General features: G+C 32.2%; 3 protein-coding genes across 5 annotated transcripts in view; 2 read left to right on the forward strand and 1 right to left on the reverse strand.

The window, feature by feature from the left end:
- LOC126880124 (uncharacterized) overlaps positions 1-9521 on the reverse strand; it is a 61914-nt gene extending 52393 nt beyond the window's left edge. The window contains exon 1 of the mRNA XM_050643829.1: positions 9313-9521. Coding sequence (XP_050499786.1) covers positions 9313-9521 — 209 coding nt within the window. The remainder of the gene's footprint in view (positions 1-9312) is intronic.
- LOC114341632 (uncharacterized) lies at positions 9460-14913 on the forward strand. 3 transcript variants are annotated; one of them, XM_050643828.1, is made up of 3 exons: positions 9460-9558; positions 10384-10702; positions 12739-14913. In XM_050643828.1, exons 2-3 carry the CDS (start codon positions 10546-10548, stop codon positions 13086-13088), a joined length of 507 nt encoding a protein of 168 aa, XP_050499785.1. In that variant the 5' UTR covers positions 9460-9558; positions 10384-10545; the 3' UTR covers positions 13089-14913. The 3 variants fall into 3 exon arrangements, with proteins under 3 accessions (XP_050499785.1, XP_050499783.1, XP_050499784.1); XM_050643826.1 differs by lacking the exon at positions 9460-9558 and adding an exon at positions 9565-10260; XM_050643827.1 differs by lacking the exon at positions 9460-9558 and having other exon boundaries at positions 9565-10702.
- Positions 14914-16301: 1388 nt separating this feature from the next.
- On the forward strand, positions 16302-18821 carry LOC114341628 (tyrosine-protein kinase transmembrane receptor Ror2). Its single transcript, XM_028292437.2, has one exon. It carries the CDS (start codon positions 16441-16443, stop codon positions 18340-18342), a length of 1902 nt encoding a protein of 633 aa, XP_028148238.1. The 5' UTR covers positions 16302-16440; the 3' UTR covers positions 18343-18821.
- The last annotated feature ends 525 nt before the right edge of the window (positions 18822-19346 follow it).

The raw sequence follows: 19346 nt of genomic DNA on the forward strand, positions 1-19346 counted from the left end.
CTAATACACTTTACAGAATTAAAATCGGATTATTTAAGGGGCCTCAGCAATGTTTTAAAATTATAAACAATTTTTTGGCTTATAAACAAATAGCTTTGTTTAATAATAAAAAAATTAATTTTTAGCAATGCAAATAATTAAAACCGGTATACTTTGACTTAAACTTTCAAATGCTGTCAGCAGAATTGCTATTTTATTTTTTAATCAAAAGTTATTCTCGCTCAAAAAATTGCAATTTTTCGATTCTTTGAAAGTTCCACCGCGTTTATCTCGAAAACTATGCATCCTACGAAAAAACTTATAAGAACATTTTTTGCTTAGAATTACCCAAGAAATACAAAAAAATGTTTTATTTTGCGAAAAATCGATGTTATATAATTCCTCAAGTTCTTTGTTTCTAACAATCTTATCGACATCCGGATCAACTGTTACTCAAAAAATTCGTGTTGTACGGGTCAAAATACATAAAAAACTTGGGTAAGTCCATGTAAATAAAAGAGCCCGTAACACCCCCTACTGGACACAGCACTATTTTGTTTATAAGCCAAAAAACTGTTTATAACTTTAAAACATTGCTGAGGCTGCTTAAATAATCCGATTTCAATTCTGTAAAGTGCATTAGATAGGTGGAGTGCTTCTTTATTTTTAAAAAAATTGACAAATCTTTGTATGTTCTAGTTTTTGTTGTTCAAGATTTTAAAAAATTTTAATTTTTAAAAAAAAGTTTAGATTGCAAAATTATTATGCCAAATCTAGTAAGTCAATTTTAATGAAATTTGGTGGACGGTTTTAGCACATTACAAAAATTTTCTAAGCGAATTGAGAAGGTTCCAAGTGTAACCTAAGTGATGGAAAAGCATTGAATAAGGACAGGCTTGTTTTGTCCCTTTATTTTATATTTATTGCTATTTTGCAGCAAGGGTATTAAATTAAGACATTTTTAACCAGTCGTATCTGATAGAAAATTTAATTATCTTTGTTTTATTCATATACGACTTTGTTCCAAAATGAATCGTTTTAAAGTTATAAGCAAAGAAATTAGAAAAATAACGAATTTTTTTGAAATCCTTAAATATTTTATTTTATTTTAATAATGTTCCGGGCATATTTGAGAACCAGCATAAGTCAATTATTATTAACGAAGTTATCACCTAACTTTATCCGCAAAAATCCGAATGCCACCTCTCACATACACCTAAAAACAGATCCTTCCTGGTCTAGATTTATTCTGTCCAAAACCAAACTTAACACAATAGAGAACTGCATCCTTGTACATGTAACCATTTATATGTGGGAGAAACCGCAAGACAACTAAGTGTTAGGATAAACGAGCATGAAACATACATCAAAAACAGAGACTTCGACAAAACACAGATATGCAAATATCCCGGGGATAATGAACACAAAGTACAATCGAAGGATGCATCAGTAATCATAAAAGAAACATACATGAAAAGGAAAAAAATAAAGAAGCTCTCTTCTTAATAAAGAAAAATGTGTAACAAACCCATCATCATAATGTAGCAGGCAAATAAAGAAGTCAGCAACAAGCATATACCAATATTAACGGGTTAATAGAAATTCGGAAACAATCAGAATTTGAAATCATCCCGAGGGCACAATACCACCCTCAGAATTGTCAACTAAAAACACGGCTATACAAGATCGAGGCCAAGTAAGTCAGCCCTAAATTTGGAAAACAATAACCACCAAACAACTTTTGGTTATACATAATAACATCTTGTTACTTTAAAATTATTTTTTTTTTGAGAAGGTTCTCCCGGAGTGGAAATCGAAATGTCGAAACAAAATTTAAAAAATGTAATTTTCATTGCCGATAATTGTGGCCTAATTTCATATAAACATAATATTTAACTTAGACCTGTTTCAGAACCTTTTTAAAAGATAACTTAACTTGTTGATAACAATAGAATATCAGTTAAGGCGTAGAACAAGGTTAAAGTCTAGGTTAAGTTAATATGGGTATCTTACTGTTTCTTTATACACATCAAATTATTTTAAGGGCAACAGTACAAGCTTTTATGAAATTCAGAGCTTCTATGTAATCAAAACCTAAATTTCGAACTAGGTACGCTACAGAATGGCCAAGCGCTACACCTTGCTTTATGGTATGGAAACGTGGACTTTTAAAGAACATCAATCAACAAACTTGAAACATTTGAAATGTGGTCATTGAGAAAAATGATGCGCATACCGTGTGTGGATAGAGTTCGAAACGATGACGTCCTTTTGGATTAATCTCTTACAACTCTTTGTATTAATTAAGAAACGCAAAATTAGTTACCTTGGTTACATATTAAGAGCAGCAAAATATGAAATACCACAGTTAATCCTACAAGAGAAGATCGAAGGTAGGAGGGAAGTCGGCCGCAAACAACTATCCTGATTAAGGAATGGATAAGATTACACAACACAGGCGAGCTGTATCACGCCGCCAAGAACAGAACCTTAGTAATGAGATAGTCGCCTACGCACTTTGGTGTATGGCATGTTAAAAAGAAAAAGTAAGTTAGGTATTGAATTAGGTCTGCAAAAATGTTTTTGAAAAGATGTTTTGATAATTTTAATGCACCGAATCCACAAGTGGAGTCGATTTTTCCATAGCACGTCACGTTTCTTTACAAATTGGGGCATTGAGCTCCCCAGCGGTATATTTTCACTTATAAATATTATCTGGGATGTCATTCTGTATCCTACGTGACATATTCCCATTCAATATGCTCTATTTTCTCTTATTCTTACACCTCGCATTCTTACTTTTATACTAAGAGAGGTTGTGGCTGTTGAAGAATCACGATACATTGTGAGTGTATCGTGTTGAAGAATAAGGTAATCATCCAGTTGAAGGTGGCTATAAGAGAAGTAAAAGGTAATTATATAATACAAGAGGCATATACCACAGTTACGGAGTAATTAAGTTACTGCTTTTAATCTACGCTTCTATTAGTCGATAAAGGATCTTTATGAAGTGGATTCATGCTAGAATCGAACCACCAAACATGAATGTCACTACAATAAACTTAAACTTATACAGGGTATCACGGAAAATAGTGCGTTCCTTCAAGGTACGGGCTAAGTGTACCATTTAGAGCAAAAAAAGTCTGATAAAATTTTTTTGTAAAGTCAACCGTTTTCAAAAAAATAATTTATTAATTTTAATGCATTTGATTAATGTCCACAGATATGCTAATACAGCCGGCAACGCTGCGTTCCTTCTTCTGTGTAAAAATAATTTTACTGTAACTCAACTATCATGAATTATCGTAACCATTAGGCATAATATTATGTATTGATAAAATACTGATAACAGTGATAAAGAACATCATAATATTGTGTTTATTAAATACCTAATAAATAAGGTTTGTATGGTGTTGTAACTTACATGAAACATTTTTATTACAATCAGAATCAAGGTACGTCTTCAAGAAGTGTCTAATCGGTAGAACAGTTACAAAAAATTTGAGTATTACATTTCTCCATTCAATCTTCTGGGAAGTTCGAGTCGTTCAATAAGATGATTACTAATAATCCCAGACCATTAATACTTTTGGCATTATAAAAGTAAAACACACACACACACACACACCATTTCTCGTAAAACAAGCTTTCTCGATCTGCACACAACTCTTTACACATTTTGTTTTGAAACCATCTACAAATCCTTAAACTTCGAGGTAAATCGCCTTGGTGTACCTAAATCTTGCACTAATTATACACTATGGGTACGTAATTAATATGATACTTGCGATCGAAATCATGATAATACCACAACAATACGATGTATTCTCGGGTTACAGTTACAGGTACAGTACAACCTGCCATATCCGGACGGTTCTGCGTCGTCCGGATCTACCGAAATCTACCGAGAAAGGCAGTCCTGCTGTTGGACAACGCACTAAAAGAAGAACTAAAAGATGGCGAAATAATGTATTATAGAATCTATAAAACGTGTCTATCGACGAAAGTTATTGACGGCGTTGGTTATTGGAATGTATGAAGGAAAAAACGTTTCAGAGACTGTAAAAGAAGTAATGGCCTTGATATCCGGATCGGTCTGTCGCCACATTGATCCGGATATGGCAGGTTTTACTGTAATTATGATATGACTGTTTTTGTTTAGAATTTTAAATATCTTCGCTATGTCAAAATAAATAAAACTGCCGGGTTGCCAAATGTAAATTTTAGTAAAAGACATTATTTTATTTTTTTGAGGCAACAGCTAGATGACTTTAGAAAAAAAATTATAAGAAAGTTTTCTTTTAAATGGTACATTCTACCCACACCTTTAAGGAACGCAGTATTTTCCGGGACACACTGTATATTTAGATCTATTTTTTGACTGAAGTAAGGTACCTGCACAATTCTTTTCACGATATCTGCCAAGAAAAATACACTCCAGGTAGTAAATTTTAACTGACAAGTAGGGATCTAACCAATTCAGTAGGCAGTATATGTTTGGGGAGATCAACTGGGAGAACAATTTTGGTCTTCTTTAAGTTCTATCTTGCCTATCTATATCGAAGTTTATAACGCTAATATAAGAGAGATATTTCAAAATTTTTTTATATTCAACTAAATTTAATTTTCAAATTCTTGCCTCCTCATATTTTCCGCCAATAAATAGCGCCCTCTAGCCGACTTATGATCATAATAGTTATCATAAGCAGTTTGAACATCGAGTTAGAATGGGGTTCTATCTCGATGAGTTTGAAACACCTTCTAGGTTATTTATTAGAGCTCTTTGGATAACAAAGACCCAGGTGAATTGCTGCACTTTTACGAGGCCATGTTACGAAATTATCAACACCAACTAGAATAAATTAAAGACAGACAGTTGAAGATTTGTTTATACTGGAATAAATTGTTAAAAAGAAAATAAGTTTATGTTTTATCTCAACAAAGTTAGGAACAAAACTGAGTAGGGATTGTAGAGAATAATCGCATATTTTATATAACTCTCGTGAGATGACAAATACCTTCAAATCGCTCCACCACCCTTTTGAAATTTTGAACAGGTCATGTCCCATATTTTATTCGAGATATATAACTTAAAAATATGATGAATCGCTATAGGGTCCAAGTACAAATACAAAAAAAAAGAATGTGTGTGTAGTGTGTACTTTGTACGCACGTAAGAAGTTATACTTCTATTATATGATTTCTTAAAAATAAATATACCTACTTTAAACAGTTTGTTTTAATTTTTTTAAACACCAAACTAATTTTGTGCTTACAGCTTTCAAAAAAAGTATAGAATTGCACTGGATTCGAACTCAAGACCTCTCGATCCCTTGACGAATGCTACACCAAATACGCTACGACGACTCTGTACCAATCGGTTCGGACGTGCCTAATGACAATTCACGGTAACAAACAGACAAGGTGAAATAATAAATATACAATAAAATGTTTTAATAATACTCATCTTACTCCTGAGGAAGACAAATCCAAAGACACAAAAATGATATTAAATATATTTACTAAAAACACTAATATATTCTTTTCACACCTTTTCTTGCACTGCTATATTTATACATAACTAGAAAGATTTAGCAACTAAACGCCATACTGTCTGTGTGCGCATGCGCGCAGTATTATGAAATTTTACTCTCAATCGCGCCTAAAGAAGTATAACTTCAAAAATATAACCTAGTATGCTGGGTGTATAGCCAAATATCTTTTAGTTTTAAAAATATTAATATTTTACTTAATAGAGGTAAAAAGCTTCGGTTTGTATTATGGTATAAAAATTTATTAAAAAACTTTTAAAAGTCATCCACATGGAGTATAAAAAAACATCAGAACGTTTTCGATCTAGTCAGATCATCTTCAGTGACGTTCTGTGTAGTAATTGAAATTAGCCCACTGGTTGACATAATAGTCTTCAAAATTACATAATTATTTATTAAGTTATACTTTTGTAATGCGACATAGTGTCGATGTTATTGGATTTTACTATTAGTACCCAAAAGCAGCATTTTGCTTCCCTGGTCGAAAAACTGAAGGAGTACTTGTCAAGATGAATGAATTCCGTCTGTATCACTCGTCTTGACAAGTAGCTACCCCTTCAGTTTTTCGAGCATGGAAGCCATGCTGTTTTTGAGTACTATATAGGTAAAATCCATTAACATCGACATTGTTTCGCATTACAAAAGTATAATTTAATAAATAATTATCTAATTTTGAAGAGTATATATCAAAACTAGTGGGCTGTTTTCAATTACTACACAGAATGTCACTGAAGATGATCTGACTAGATAGAAAACGTTCTGATGTTTTCCATTAATCCATTTGGATGACTTTTTTAAAAGTTTTTTAATAAAATTTTATACCATTATACAAACCAAGTTTTTTTACTTTTATGTAAGTTTTTTAACTATTGTATTTATTTAGCCAATCACTGGGACTTTCCCTGTAATTTGTATCACGATACTATAAATAAAGAGATAGTATTTTCCCGTAGCTCAAATACGTCCGAGTTCGCGCATTGATTACGTAACTGGAGACCGGAAGTTGAATTTGAATTCTTGTTAAAGTTAAATCGGATTTGTATGCATTATGTGATGAAATTATTCAATTAACAAAATAACATTAAACTTCAACGTATTCGAAAAGAATTTAGTGTCGAGATTCCAGTCAAAATAACTGTCAAAGATAAAATATAAAATACAACCGCGAACAAGTCAAAGTAATAGACCAAGAGGCAGCGCTGAAAAATCTATTTCAATTTGCTAAAGCTAGATTTTTCACAGTTGATTACTGTGAGAGTGTAGAGAAACATACTGCGGTCGGTCAAGCGAAACGTAGAACAGGGGTTACTGAGAGGGTATCAAAGTTGCATTCCTACGAAGGTAATTATTTCCATTTACTAAGGCTGAAAATCAGTACACATATTCTAAATTAAATATAAATAAAAGTTATTATAGTCGGTCAGCTGTATGGCGGGACATAGCCGGTCGGTCGGCCCCAATAGTCGATTGAAGAAATGAAGCATTTTGGCTCGCAATTCTTTCGTCCAGCATGGATTTACTTGAAATTTTCACAGAAGGTAGGGAACAGTCCAAGGATCATTTTCTATATCATGCCGCTATCATACGCTAAAACCTTGGGGGTGGTTACCACCCCATCTCGGGGGTGGGAATTTTTTTATTACATTTTAACCATGCAATTCGATGGAAAAAGTGATTCTAAGAAAAAAATGTTTTTTACATTTTCTTCGTAAAACTAATATTTTTCGAGTTATTCTCGCTTGAAAATAACAGTTTTTCGACGAAAAAATCGACTTTTTTAGAGGATTTTTTAAGAATACCTCGAAAATTATGCATTAAATCAAAAAAACTGTAGATATCAAAATTGTACCTTTTAGTAACACAAACCATATTATTTTCCAGTAATATATTTATGACCAATACAAACCGAGATACGGCATGTTCAAGATTAGCTTTTTTCGTCAAATGAAGAATTTGAAATATTTAAAGCCAAATAATGGGAAAAATTTGCATTTTTCGACGAAAACTTAAATAATCTTTTTTCAAGTAATCAATTAGACCTTTCAAAAAATAATAATAAAAAGATTCTAGCATGAAAATTAAGCGACTTATAATAAAAAAATGTCGGTACCTGCTTTTCTCTACGAAAAAATCAGTAATAACAACCCCCGTAACTACCTTCCTAATTCAAAATTGGTCTTTACCTTTCTGTAGTTCCTTTTATATTTATATTATCAATAGACTCAAGTAGTTTGATCTATTTAAATGGTATAATTTTGGAAAAATGGAGCTTTAAAGAAAAATTGATTTTTTCCAATTTGGTATTTTTCACCTTTTACTTCATACTATCTCCGAAAATACTGAAGATAGATTTTCGTTACAGTGAATAGTTCGTCAGATATAGCTGTTTAAAACCTCTATTTACCAGCAAACACCCCCTTATTCGAGCCTTTTAAACTAAGGGATCTTACGGAATTTACTTTACACAGTCTTATAGCTCTTTAAAAATCCTACAAAATCATTTTTGAAGAAACTTTTTATCGCCAAAAATATATAGAATATTTTTCGAGGTATTCTCAAAAAACCCTCTAAAAAAGTCGATTTTTTCGTCGAAAAACTGTTATTTTCAAGCGCGAATAACTCAAAAAATATTAGTTTTACGAAGAAAATGTAAAAAACATTTTTTTCTTAGAATCACTTTTTCCATCGAATTACATGGTTAAAATGTAATAAAAAATTCCCACCCCCAAGGTTTTAGCGTATGATAGCGGCATGATATAGAAAATAATCCTTGGGCTATTCCCTACCTTACGTAAAAATTTCAAGTAAATCCATGCTGGACGAAAAAATTGCGAGCCAAAATGCTTCATTTCTTCAATCGACTATTGGGGCCGACCGACCGGCTATGTCCCGCCATACAGCTGACCGACTATAATAACTTTTATTTATATTTAATTTAGAATGTGTGTACTGATTTTCAGCCTTAGTAAATGGAAATAATTACCTTCGTAGGAATGCAACTTTGATACCCTCTCAGTAACCACTGTTCTACGTTTCGCTTGACCGACCGCAGTATGTTGCTCTAACACTCACAGTAATCAACTGTGAAAAATCTAGCTTTAGTCTTTAGTAAATTGAAATAGATTTTTCCACCTATCTCTACCGAAAGTATACTTTTCCGGACCTGATTGTAGGGAGCAAAGTTGTACTTTTCCTACCTAGGGAGGAAAATATTTTTCCTCCCTAGGGAGGAAAAGTAAAAGTGACGTCATGGTATTTCATTCATGAAATATAACTTATTGACGCCCTGTATAATATCTATTTTCTATTACGAAGTATCTATACATTTTAACGTTTATTTATAAAACATCCTGTATTTTGCAGAATGGTAAAACACAGTAAATTGTTATTTTAATTTAACAATGTTTACATTAATAATTTGACTTATATTTGACAGTTGACAGTTATATTGTACCTACTTGTTGTTTTAGTTCTAATAAATTTTGTTGGTTAGTTACATAAATAAATTAAGTAAAAATGAAAAAATGACTTGTTATTTGAGGAAGGTGGAAAACCCATATGTATAACATGGGAGTAAAGTGACTTTTCCTCCCTTGAATGATTACTGCCCTCCGCTACGCGTCGGGCAAGTTACACTTTCCTCCCTTGTTATACAAATAGCTATTTCAGCGCTGCCTCTCCGTCTATAATCGGACATTACGAATGATTACGAACCATTACGAACTTGCCGGTCTCCAGTTACGTCACGACTTCCGGATATATTAACATAGAGGGAGCCTACCTTCCGCGCTTCCTGACGACAAGATCATAGAAGAGTGGGTGGGGACAAGATCTCATGGACTGGTTTGCTGCATCTCTTTGTAACACATATCTATGATGACAAGAGGACAACTGTAGCAGATTTACTATGCGAAAGAGTGAAACAGCACTAATCCAAATAAAAAAGATGGTGTCGTCACTTCGCTCTGCATCCACACACGAGAGGATCATCGTAGGAAAAAAATTTTGCATTTGGATCCATATCAAGGTCGGTAATGACAGTGGTGTGTTGTTGGTTGTCTAACGGTTTCGAATATAACCTTTATCTGTTATGTACATACATATTTACAAATCTCATCATAATTTTTAATATTTATTTTATGTGCTTTTTCAGGGCTGTGGCTTCTGGCTTGTAGTTATAAACATTGGTCTTATTGCTAAATATATTACCTTTGAATATATAAAACATCTCACAGGTCGTAGATAAAATGTTTGTTTAATACTTGTGATAATAAAACGTATTCTTCCCAAAAGGCGTTGAATAAACATTACAGACTATTTCATAATATTATTTTTAAAGAAGTGCTATACGAGTGTCATCAGTGCAATAAAACTTTTCCGTCCAAAAGAAAACTGCAAGAGCCTCACAGCAAGAATCACAAAACGTTTCCTATCCCAGGCACAACATTTCAATGTGATAGATGTGATAAACTGTATGCATCAAAAAAGTATTTGAAAATACAAATACATTCTCTTGGCAAATATGAATGCCATACATGTGGATCTATTTTTGACACAAAAAATGAAATATGTGATCATATAAAATTACATAATATATGTAGGAACCTGTTATGCCCATTCAATGAGTGCCAAGAATCTTATAACAGATACAAACATCTTGGTAGTCATATCTCAGATTATCATAATTTACATCTGATAACTGAAACATATACATTCAGTACTAATGAAGGTAATAAAGTTTTTCTGATTTTTTTTTTGTAAGTACTTAAAAGCTGTTAGGTACATCAACATTTTCTCTTTGAACTTGGTCTAGCCAAATACATTAATAGCAGCCTTTTTCAATTGTTTTCAGAATTCAATAAATGGCGTTCTGCAAAAGAACAAGAACTGAAAGCAAAATATATTTTGTCTACCAGTGAAAAAAAAATTAAAGGAGGGTGTAAGAACATATTATATTTGTCATAGATCTCAAGCTCCACAGATAACAGAAACCCCTAAAAGAAATGCGAAATCTATGGGAACAAATAAAATTGGACGTACATGTCCATCTACTATGATTGTTACAAGTAACCAAGAATGCATATCAGTTGTTTTCTTTCCTGTACATGTTGGTCATTATAATGAACTAGGGCGTTTAAGAATTGATGAGACAGACAGGATTAAAATAGCAGGTAAATTATAGAAAAAAATAGATACTATACAAAACTAATATATAGTACGTAAATCGTTCATCTGGACATAGGGAATATACATGGAGAGAATTGTGGCAACTGAGCTAACCTGTGTTAGTTGAAGCTTCTGTTCAAGTACAAGTGTTTGGTGCAATAGAGCTGTTTGAACAAATAGAATGAGTGAGTTTTGAAGCAAGGCTGTCCATAAATAAATCAAAAACAGAGTTTATGATTAATGAATTAATAATTTTACTTTAATTTTCAAAATATTTTTTATTTAAAAAATAATTTCAAAACTAAACAGTTTTCTGTCGTATTTTGGGATTATCTGTCAGTCGAAATGAGTTGTGAATTTTGAGGTTGATGCCCCTTAATGCTAATAAACATATTGTCATCGAGAGAGCTCAATTGCCACAAGTATGTCAATATAATACAATGTATGTATTTATGTATCTAAATATATACAATGTATGATCCCTATGTCCAGCTGAACGATTTACGTACTGTTATTATGTTTATTGCGAGGAAGTAATTATATACCATGTGAATAAATAAACATTATTTTCATTTTTTTACCTATTGGATGTTGATCTTGTCAATATATCGATGCCTCAGAAACCAATCAGTGTAAGTTAATAAGTGTTTAAAAAGAGATAATAAGATGTTTGTGAAAGTAGTTGCCGAAAAATAAGGGTTCAATAAAAATAAATAAACCCTCTTTATTTATCATTATATTCATAAATACGAACAAGGAAATTGTAATATATGTACAGTGGAACCCCGATAAGTCGGCCCCCGATAACCCGGAAGTCCGGCTAACCCGGACCGATTTTCATCAGATAAACATTTTGATTTTCAATATTTTGTATTTTTCAATTTAATTGTGGCTTATTTCCAATCAAAATAGTTAATTATCAGACAATCCTTTCAACAATAAAAGTGTATGTAATATAATATTTGAGAGATAATGTGTCTAGACTCTCTGTGTCGTGTACTTATGTGTGTAATTTGAACACGAGATTAAAAATTACTCATAGTACACGCCGCAGAAACAACAGCCAGCTGTCTGTAGTATCTATTCCTTTTTATTTCAAACTGTCAGCATTGTTTAGGAAAGACTATTTAAAAAATTCTTTTATAAACAATGGTCTTTAGTATTGTGTGTCTTGTATTGTTTGGGTTTGGTGTTTTTTTTAGAATTGTAATGAGTAGGTAATATGTACTGTGCATATTTATAAAAATATTTCATGTTATTTCAATTCTAACGGAGTTTATCTGTAAGTATACCGTATTTTATTAATTTTTACCATATTCTCCGGCTATCTCGGATTTTCGATAACCCGGATCGGTCGTGGTCCCGATTAATCCGAGTTATCGAGGTTCCACTGTATATAATAATATGTGTTACATCTCTTAAGCCATTTTTAGGAAGAATGTGACTTACACTGATTTCCGATGTTAACTCACAATGACAACCTCTCATGGATTTCGTCTGAACTAGCTTTGAGGATGTTTTCATTGTCAAACGCTGAGCGCACATGAATAGGTAATATTCATTATCTATTCACATTTCAAAAAAAGTTGGCATCGATGTTGTATATAAAATTTGTAAAGAAACATGTAAAATAAATAATTAATATAACCTACTTGCTTCAAATGCATGTGCGCTCAGCATTTGACCAAAGAATATATATACTCTCCTAGACGAAGAGTTTGAATGGTATAGATGGTCACGTTTATTTGTACCTTGAAAATACTGTAGTTCATTGTCAGGCCACATGCACCTACTCAATTGGTGCACAAAATCCTATGCTGAAACGTTACAGGACAGTACCCTTCTATAAGGTCTATAGTCTATATCCTTTGGTTTGACATTGAAAATACACTTAAAGCTAGTTCAGCCGAATTCCACGAGAGGTCGTCATTGTGACAATATTGCGAATTGACTTCTGAAGCATCCATATAATAACACCTAGGAACAAGAAGTCCTTCTTATAGCTACTAAAATATGATAATAGTATTTATTTTGTTTCTAGGTAAATTGTCTCAAGGGATCCCAATAGGCAGAGTGATATTAGAGAAAGTGCACCCAGTGGAGAGAGTTCACTTGATTGAAAAAAAGGACCTTACCAACATTGTACGAGATTTTTCAATTGGATACACTATCAAAAGGCACAAAAATGATGCAGTCAGTGTACAATTATGGGTCAAAGCCATGCAATTATTGGAAAACAACCCAGTTTTATTTTATAAAAACAGTGAAGAAGATGATGAGGGAGTGTTTGATAAAAATGATTTTGTTTTAATAATAATGACAGAATTTCAGAAAAAGTCACTTATTTCATTTTGTCAAGACAAAATCTGCATTGATGGCACTCACGTTTAAACCAGTATGGATTTCAATTATACACAATTGTTATTGTTGAAGAATATGGTTCTGGGGTACCAGCAGCATTTTGTTTTTCAAACAGATCTGATGAAACACTCTTTCAACATTTTTTTCAATGTATTAAAGATAGTGTTGGATTATTGTCACCAAATGTTTTTATGTCAGATGACTATAATGCATTTTACAATGCATGGAAATCAGTTATGAGCGAAGTACCTAATAGACTGGGTACAAAATTCTGGAAAAATATTAGATAAGAATAAAAGATCTCACAGAAAATGTGTTGGAAGTCCTCATCTCACTAATTATTGATTCTATTGAAAAAGGTAAATTTCCAGAGTGCCTAAAAATAGCCATCATTATTCCTCTTCATAAGGGTAGTGAAATATCTAATACCTACAATTAGAGACCTATTGCACTACTACTGGTACCCTCCAAAATTATTGAGAGACTCATAAAATCCCGACTTACGTCCTTTCTCGTTGAAAACAACATATTATCACAAAATCAGTTCGGCTTTTTAAATAATAAATGCACCACTGATGCCATGTTTTCTGTACTACATGAGGTTTATCAAACTGAACAATAATCTTCACATTGCCACAGTTTTTTGTGACTATGCCAAAGCTTTTGACTGTAAATTACATTTTGATAAAAAAACTAAATTTCTACGGAATTCGAGGTATTTCTTTAAATTGGTTCCAATCTTACTTGGATGATAGGAAACAACTGGTTAGAACAAATGGTACAGACTCTAGTCTCAAAAACATTGTATGTGGGGTACCTCAAGGTTCAGTATTGGGTCCTCTACTTTTCCTGATCTTTATTAATGACATCACTAGTTTAAAAATCAAAGGAAAAATCTTTCTTTTTGCTGATGATACCAGTATAACTTGGAGCAACTCAAATATTGCAACTCTTCATGCTACTATAACTTTTGATCTACTTACAATAAAAACCCGGTCTGACTCTAATTTACTCTCCTTTAACGTAGATAAAACAGTAGCATTAGATATCATATATACAATAGCAAAACAACTCAGGAGCTCTTCAACCCTTACCTCTTAATAACAGCCAGATCAGTACCGTTGATTCTGTAAAATTTCTTGTTATTTTTACAGAATCATACATTTAAGGACAGCATCCTTAAATGGTCCCTTCATATCGATTTGTTAAGGAAGAAACTATCTTCAGCTTACTATGCTATAAGATCTGTTTCGAATAAACTCAATTTAGCCTAGACAAAAGCCTACCTATCTGAAAGACCATATTATTCAGTAGAAGATTTTCTTAATCAATAACTAAAAAATTACAGTACCCTTGGCACAAGTAGTATTTTTATTATTTTATTATCTATGTTTGAGTGTCGTATGCAGCAGCTTAACTTTTAAACTTATTAATTACTAGGTAGACTATGAAATTTGCAATTGATTCTTTCTGTTTAACTTCATTATTAGTACATATTATTTTTTAATTACATTGATGATTTATGTAATTTTAGTAAATTTAATTGTTGTTGTTTTGTTTTCTTGACTTTTTATAAGCTTTGTCGATAAAATTGTACAATTTTTCATGACAATAAGAGCCCACGCAGACTGCAGACTTTTTAGTCTGCTTCTTAATCAGTACAGAGAGGTATGCAGATGCGCACACTACACCGATTCACTGATGCATATCTCTCTGTACTGATTAAGAAGCCGACTAAAAGTCTGCAGTCTGCGCGGGCTCTAAAGCATATTTCTCTCTCTCTCTCCTCTATAAGTAAGTGTAATGTTGTAAATTATTGTAACCTGTGTGTAATAAATGTCTAACAATTAAAAAATCTGTTTTTTACTAGTCAATAAGGGGTAGGCGCAAAATCTTGGTCCAATGCTGTTTAAATGCATTTATTTTTTTTTTGAATCCTGAGAAAATTAGTAAATATCTTTGAAAATTTTAAAAGCAGAATGAAAGATTACATTATTGCCGATGGCCGAAAGTCTCTTAGAATAAATAAAAAGTTTATTTTTTCTTTTCAATAAAATATTTAAAATTAAAAATCACACTAAATTTTTCTCCTTTTCTTTCATCTCTGTAACTTATTAAAATAAACATTATAGAAGTTTACAGGGACTTTCGGCTCTTGGTAATACTGTATTTGCATTCTGCGTTTAAATTATTCAAAAATACCTATTAGTTTTCTCAGGAATGGAAAAAATGAATGCATTTAATTAGCTTTGCACCTATCCCTATAAGTCATTGACATAGAAGCTAGAGTAACATCCTACAAGCAAAATGACCATTTTGAGACAAATGGATACAAACTGTTTACTTTAGTAGGTACGTACTTACCAGAAATAAGTTGTTTAAGCAAATGAAGCTTAATAATATGTAGGTAAGCCTATTTCATCATTAGTTTTGGCTAAAAATGCTTTTTAGTAATAATTAAATTATTTTTTTAAAATTACGTAGGTATATTTATTATTTCATAGGATCTTATTTTAAAAAAATCATTTTAAAAGCTAAATAAACACAGCAGTAAAATACATAAAAGTTTTATTTGTTGATTTACTGATAAATACATTAATGTACAGCCTATAATAGTTACAATTTATTTAAATCTGGTTAATCATGTCATCTTCAACTTGCTGAATTCTTCAAAAAAACTTTTATTTTCTTCAGGTAGGTAATTAAAGGAATCCTTATGAGACATTATATTATATCTATGCTTGTTTTCAGAGAATTCTGGGCATTGGCCTTATTAAATAAGTCCATAAATAATCAGCACAGCCATAGAAAAAGCACATAAAATGGCACATGCACATAAACTATAAAATAAACATTAAAAATGATTAAGATTAAAGTTAAAGTATTTAAAGATTTTATCTACATAAAAGATGAAGGTTATGGTTATATTAGAATCCTTTAGACAACCAACAACACACAACTGTCATTACCGACCTTGATATGGATCCAAATGCAAAATTTTTTTCCTACGATGATCCTCTCGTATCCACACTCTCTCTATGCTAATATATAACTCTATGTTCCGGATGTGCAATATATTATCATGATTTGTATTGATATTTTAATTTTTGTATGAAAATTATTATGACCCGTTGTTCTCCAGTGCCATCTCTTATTTTGAACAAACACTCACAGACATTAATGTCAATGTCAATGACTGTCATTGGAGTCTGTCAGCAGTCATCATGTCACTGTCAACTTGTCAAAGTCAATTAATACAATAAATAGTGAGAGAAGGTGGTGTATTGCTTTAAAAATTGAAAAACATAACAGAAACTTAAAGAAAAATGATACAAATAGGCCTAAAAATGATATAACAATAAGTTAGTTTTGAACTACAACTATGTATCGACTATTTGCGTTATTATTTTTCATTAAATCAACACACACCTTATCAGAAGGATACTGTGCATCATACCATGGTAATATCTGTAAAAACTACATTTTAAGTACAAAACAGGTATGGTACAATAACAGCGGAGGATATGAGAACGAATTAATCACTACAGCTCTATGGGATGAAATAATAGTGCCACTTGAAGAACCATGTCGTTCAGCGGCAGAAAAGTTGCTTTGTTTTTATGCATTTCCAGACTGCAACATCTCCAAACCTCTTCCACTTTGTTACGAAGACTGTGTAGCCGTAAAACAACTATTTTGTTACAAAGACTGGGCTCTTATAGAGGACAAAAAAGAACAAGGCATCTTTGTCAAATCCAGAGGCCATTTCCGTCTGCCTGATTGTGCAGGTTTTCCTAAATTTAATAAAGATATGGTAGAATGTTCTTATGCAGGCCTAACTGAATTAAAATTAGATGAAATAACTTACGATTGTGTAAAAGGAAGGGGTAGGTTTTATCAAGGAAAGGTAAATTTAACTAAAGATGGAATTCCTTGCCAAAGATGGGATTCACAGTCACCTCACACACACGATTCACCCCCACATATATTTCCTGAGTTGAAAAATGCAGAAAACTATTGCAGAAATACTGGAGCAGAAGAAAAAAGGCCTTGGTGTTTTACTACGAATCCTAATATCAGGTGGCAACATTGTGATATACCACGCTGTCCAAATTCTACTTTTGATGAATTGGACACACGTACTATAGCTATGGACCAGATATTATCACCTACATTTCTTATTATAATATCTACAGTGGGACTTCTGGTCCTGGTGACTTGTTTGTTACTCATTTTATTGTGTTACAGAATCCACAAAAGACATTTAATGGGATATAATGCCCCTGAAGCTGCTGAAGTCAATATAGACTTGGATAAACTGCCTAGCAATATGGCCTATCACAGTCATGGTGCTACCTTAAATCCAAAATTAGAGAAGCTTGAATTTCCTAGAAATGATATAATATACATTAGAGACTTGGGACAAGGTGCTTTTGGAAGTGTGTTTCAAGCAAAGGCACCTGGACTCATAGCAGGTGAAGAATTCACTATAGTAGCTGTTAAGATGCTAAAAGAGGATGCTTCCGAAGACATGCAAGAAGATTTTGAAAAAGAGGCATGTCTTCTAGCTGAATTTGATCATCCGAATATTGTAAAACTACTGGGGGTGTGTGCTGTGGGTAGACCAATGTGCCTGCTTTTTGAATATATGGGAAAAGGGGATTTGAATGAATTTTTAAGACAGTGTTCTCCTAGTAACTATGTAGTAAGAAGTATCGTGGATGGTAGTTCCCCTAGTAGAGAAATTTACAAAGACAACCAAATCAGTCACTTGGATAAGGTTAATATAGCTTTACAGATCTCATCTGGCATGGTTTATTTGTCTCAAAGGAAATTCGTCCATAGAGACTTAGCCACTAGGAACTGTCTAATAAGTGAAGATATGGTAGTAAAAATAGCAGACTTTGGTTTGTCGCAGAAGATTTACCTTCAAGATTATTATAAAGGTAGTGATAGAGATGCCATTCCAGTGCGGTGGATGCCATTGGAGAGCATCCTTTACAACAAATACACTCCAGAATCAGATGTGTGGGCTTTTGGTGTCTGCCTGTGGGAAATATTTTCCTACGCCTTACAACCATACTATGGAATGACCCATGAAGAAGTGATCAAGTTTTTGAAGGAGGGTAATGTACTAGCAAGTCCTGAAGGTTGTCCAGCACCTTTGTACGAGGTTATGAAACAATGCTGGGGACAGAAACCAGTGGACAGACCCAGTTTCCAAACCATCTATCAAACTATGATTGATATAAGGGTGAATATGCTTTCCATGCCTCTACATTAAGTTCCTTGTTTTTTATTATATTTTGTTTTTGTTATGATCTTAAAAAAAAAAGAAAAACATGCATAAAATATATTATAAGTAGGTACAGTAAAGTTTTTATTCAAAATATTGAATTTAAATGGTTTCAAATGTTTTTCTAAAACTTTGATATTTATAATAATTTCCAACGATTTTCGAAGTGGAAATGAAAACGTCAAATAAACTTAATTTTAATCCATTAATGCATATAATAATAAATTATATTGTTTTTTTTTTCAAAATTTTACTTACCTATACATAATTGTCAGTAATCTTGTTCTTAATAAGGAAATAATCATGAAATTAATTTACATCTTTGCATTTTTGAATTATGACCCGATCTATAGATAGGACACTGGATGTTAGGGTTATTATAATTAACTGTATGTATGAATAAGTTCAAAACAGATCAGAGAATTAAAATTTTTATTTACACCTAATAAAAACAAGTTTATTTCTTATGATACTGTATAAAGCAATTTTTTCACAATGTTGCAGTATAGTATTTTTAGTACAAAAACGTTATTACGTAGGTCAAAATTTTTGACGTAAGAGAACTGTCAAAACATTAGAATGTGACTTTTCATTATTGCCATGATTATAATAAACATTGCAATAATGAAAAGTCACATTCTAATGTTTTGACAGTTCTCTTACGTCAAAAATTTTGACCTACGTAATAACGTTTTTGTAGTAAAAATACTATACATTCTACCTACACAATATATTGGTAGTCTGGCTTTACAATTTTCTCCTTGATATCATCTCTGCTTTTCACGTTTAACCATGAAGTCCATAATCTTATTTCTATAAACATTTTCGATGATGATATACTTGGTCTTTCTATTACTCTTCTTGTACTAAGAGTCAATTTTAGGTAAAAAACTGCTACATATTGACAAAAGTTTAATGAAGTAATATTTGACTTACTGACTCGTTTGTAGAGAAGCCATGAATTTATTAATGCTATATCAATCAGTTGTGTA

Source organism: Diabrotica virgifera, chromosome 2 (assembly GCF_917563875.1).
Source record: "Diabrotica virgifera virgifera chromosome 2, PGI_DIABVI_V3a".
NCBI lineage: Eukaryota > Metazoa > Arthropoda > Insecta > Coleoptera > Chrysomelidae > Diabrotica > Diabrotica virgifera.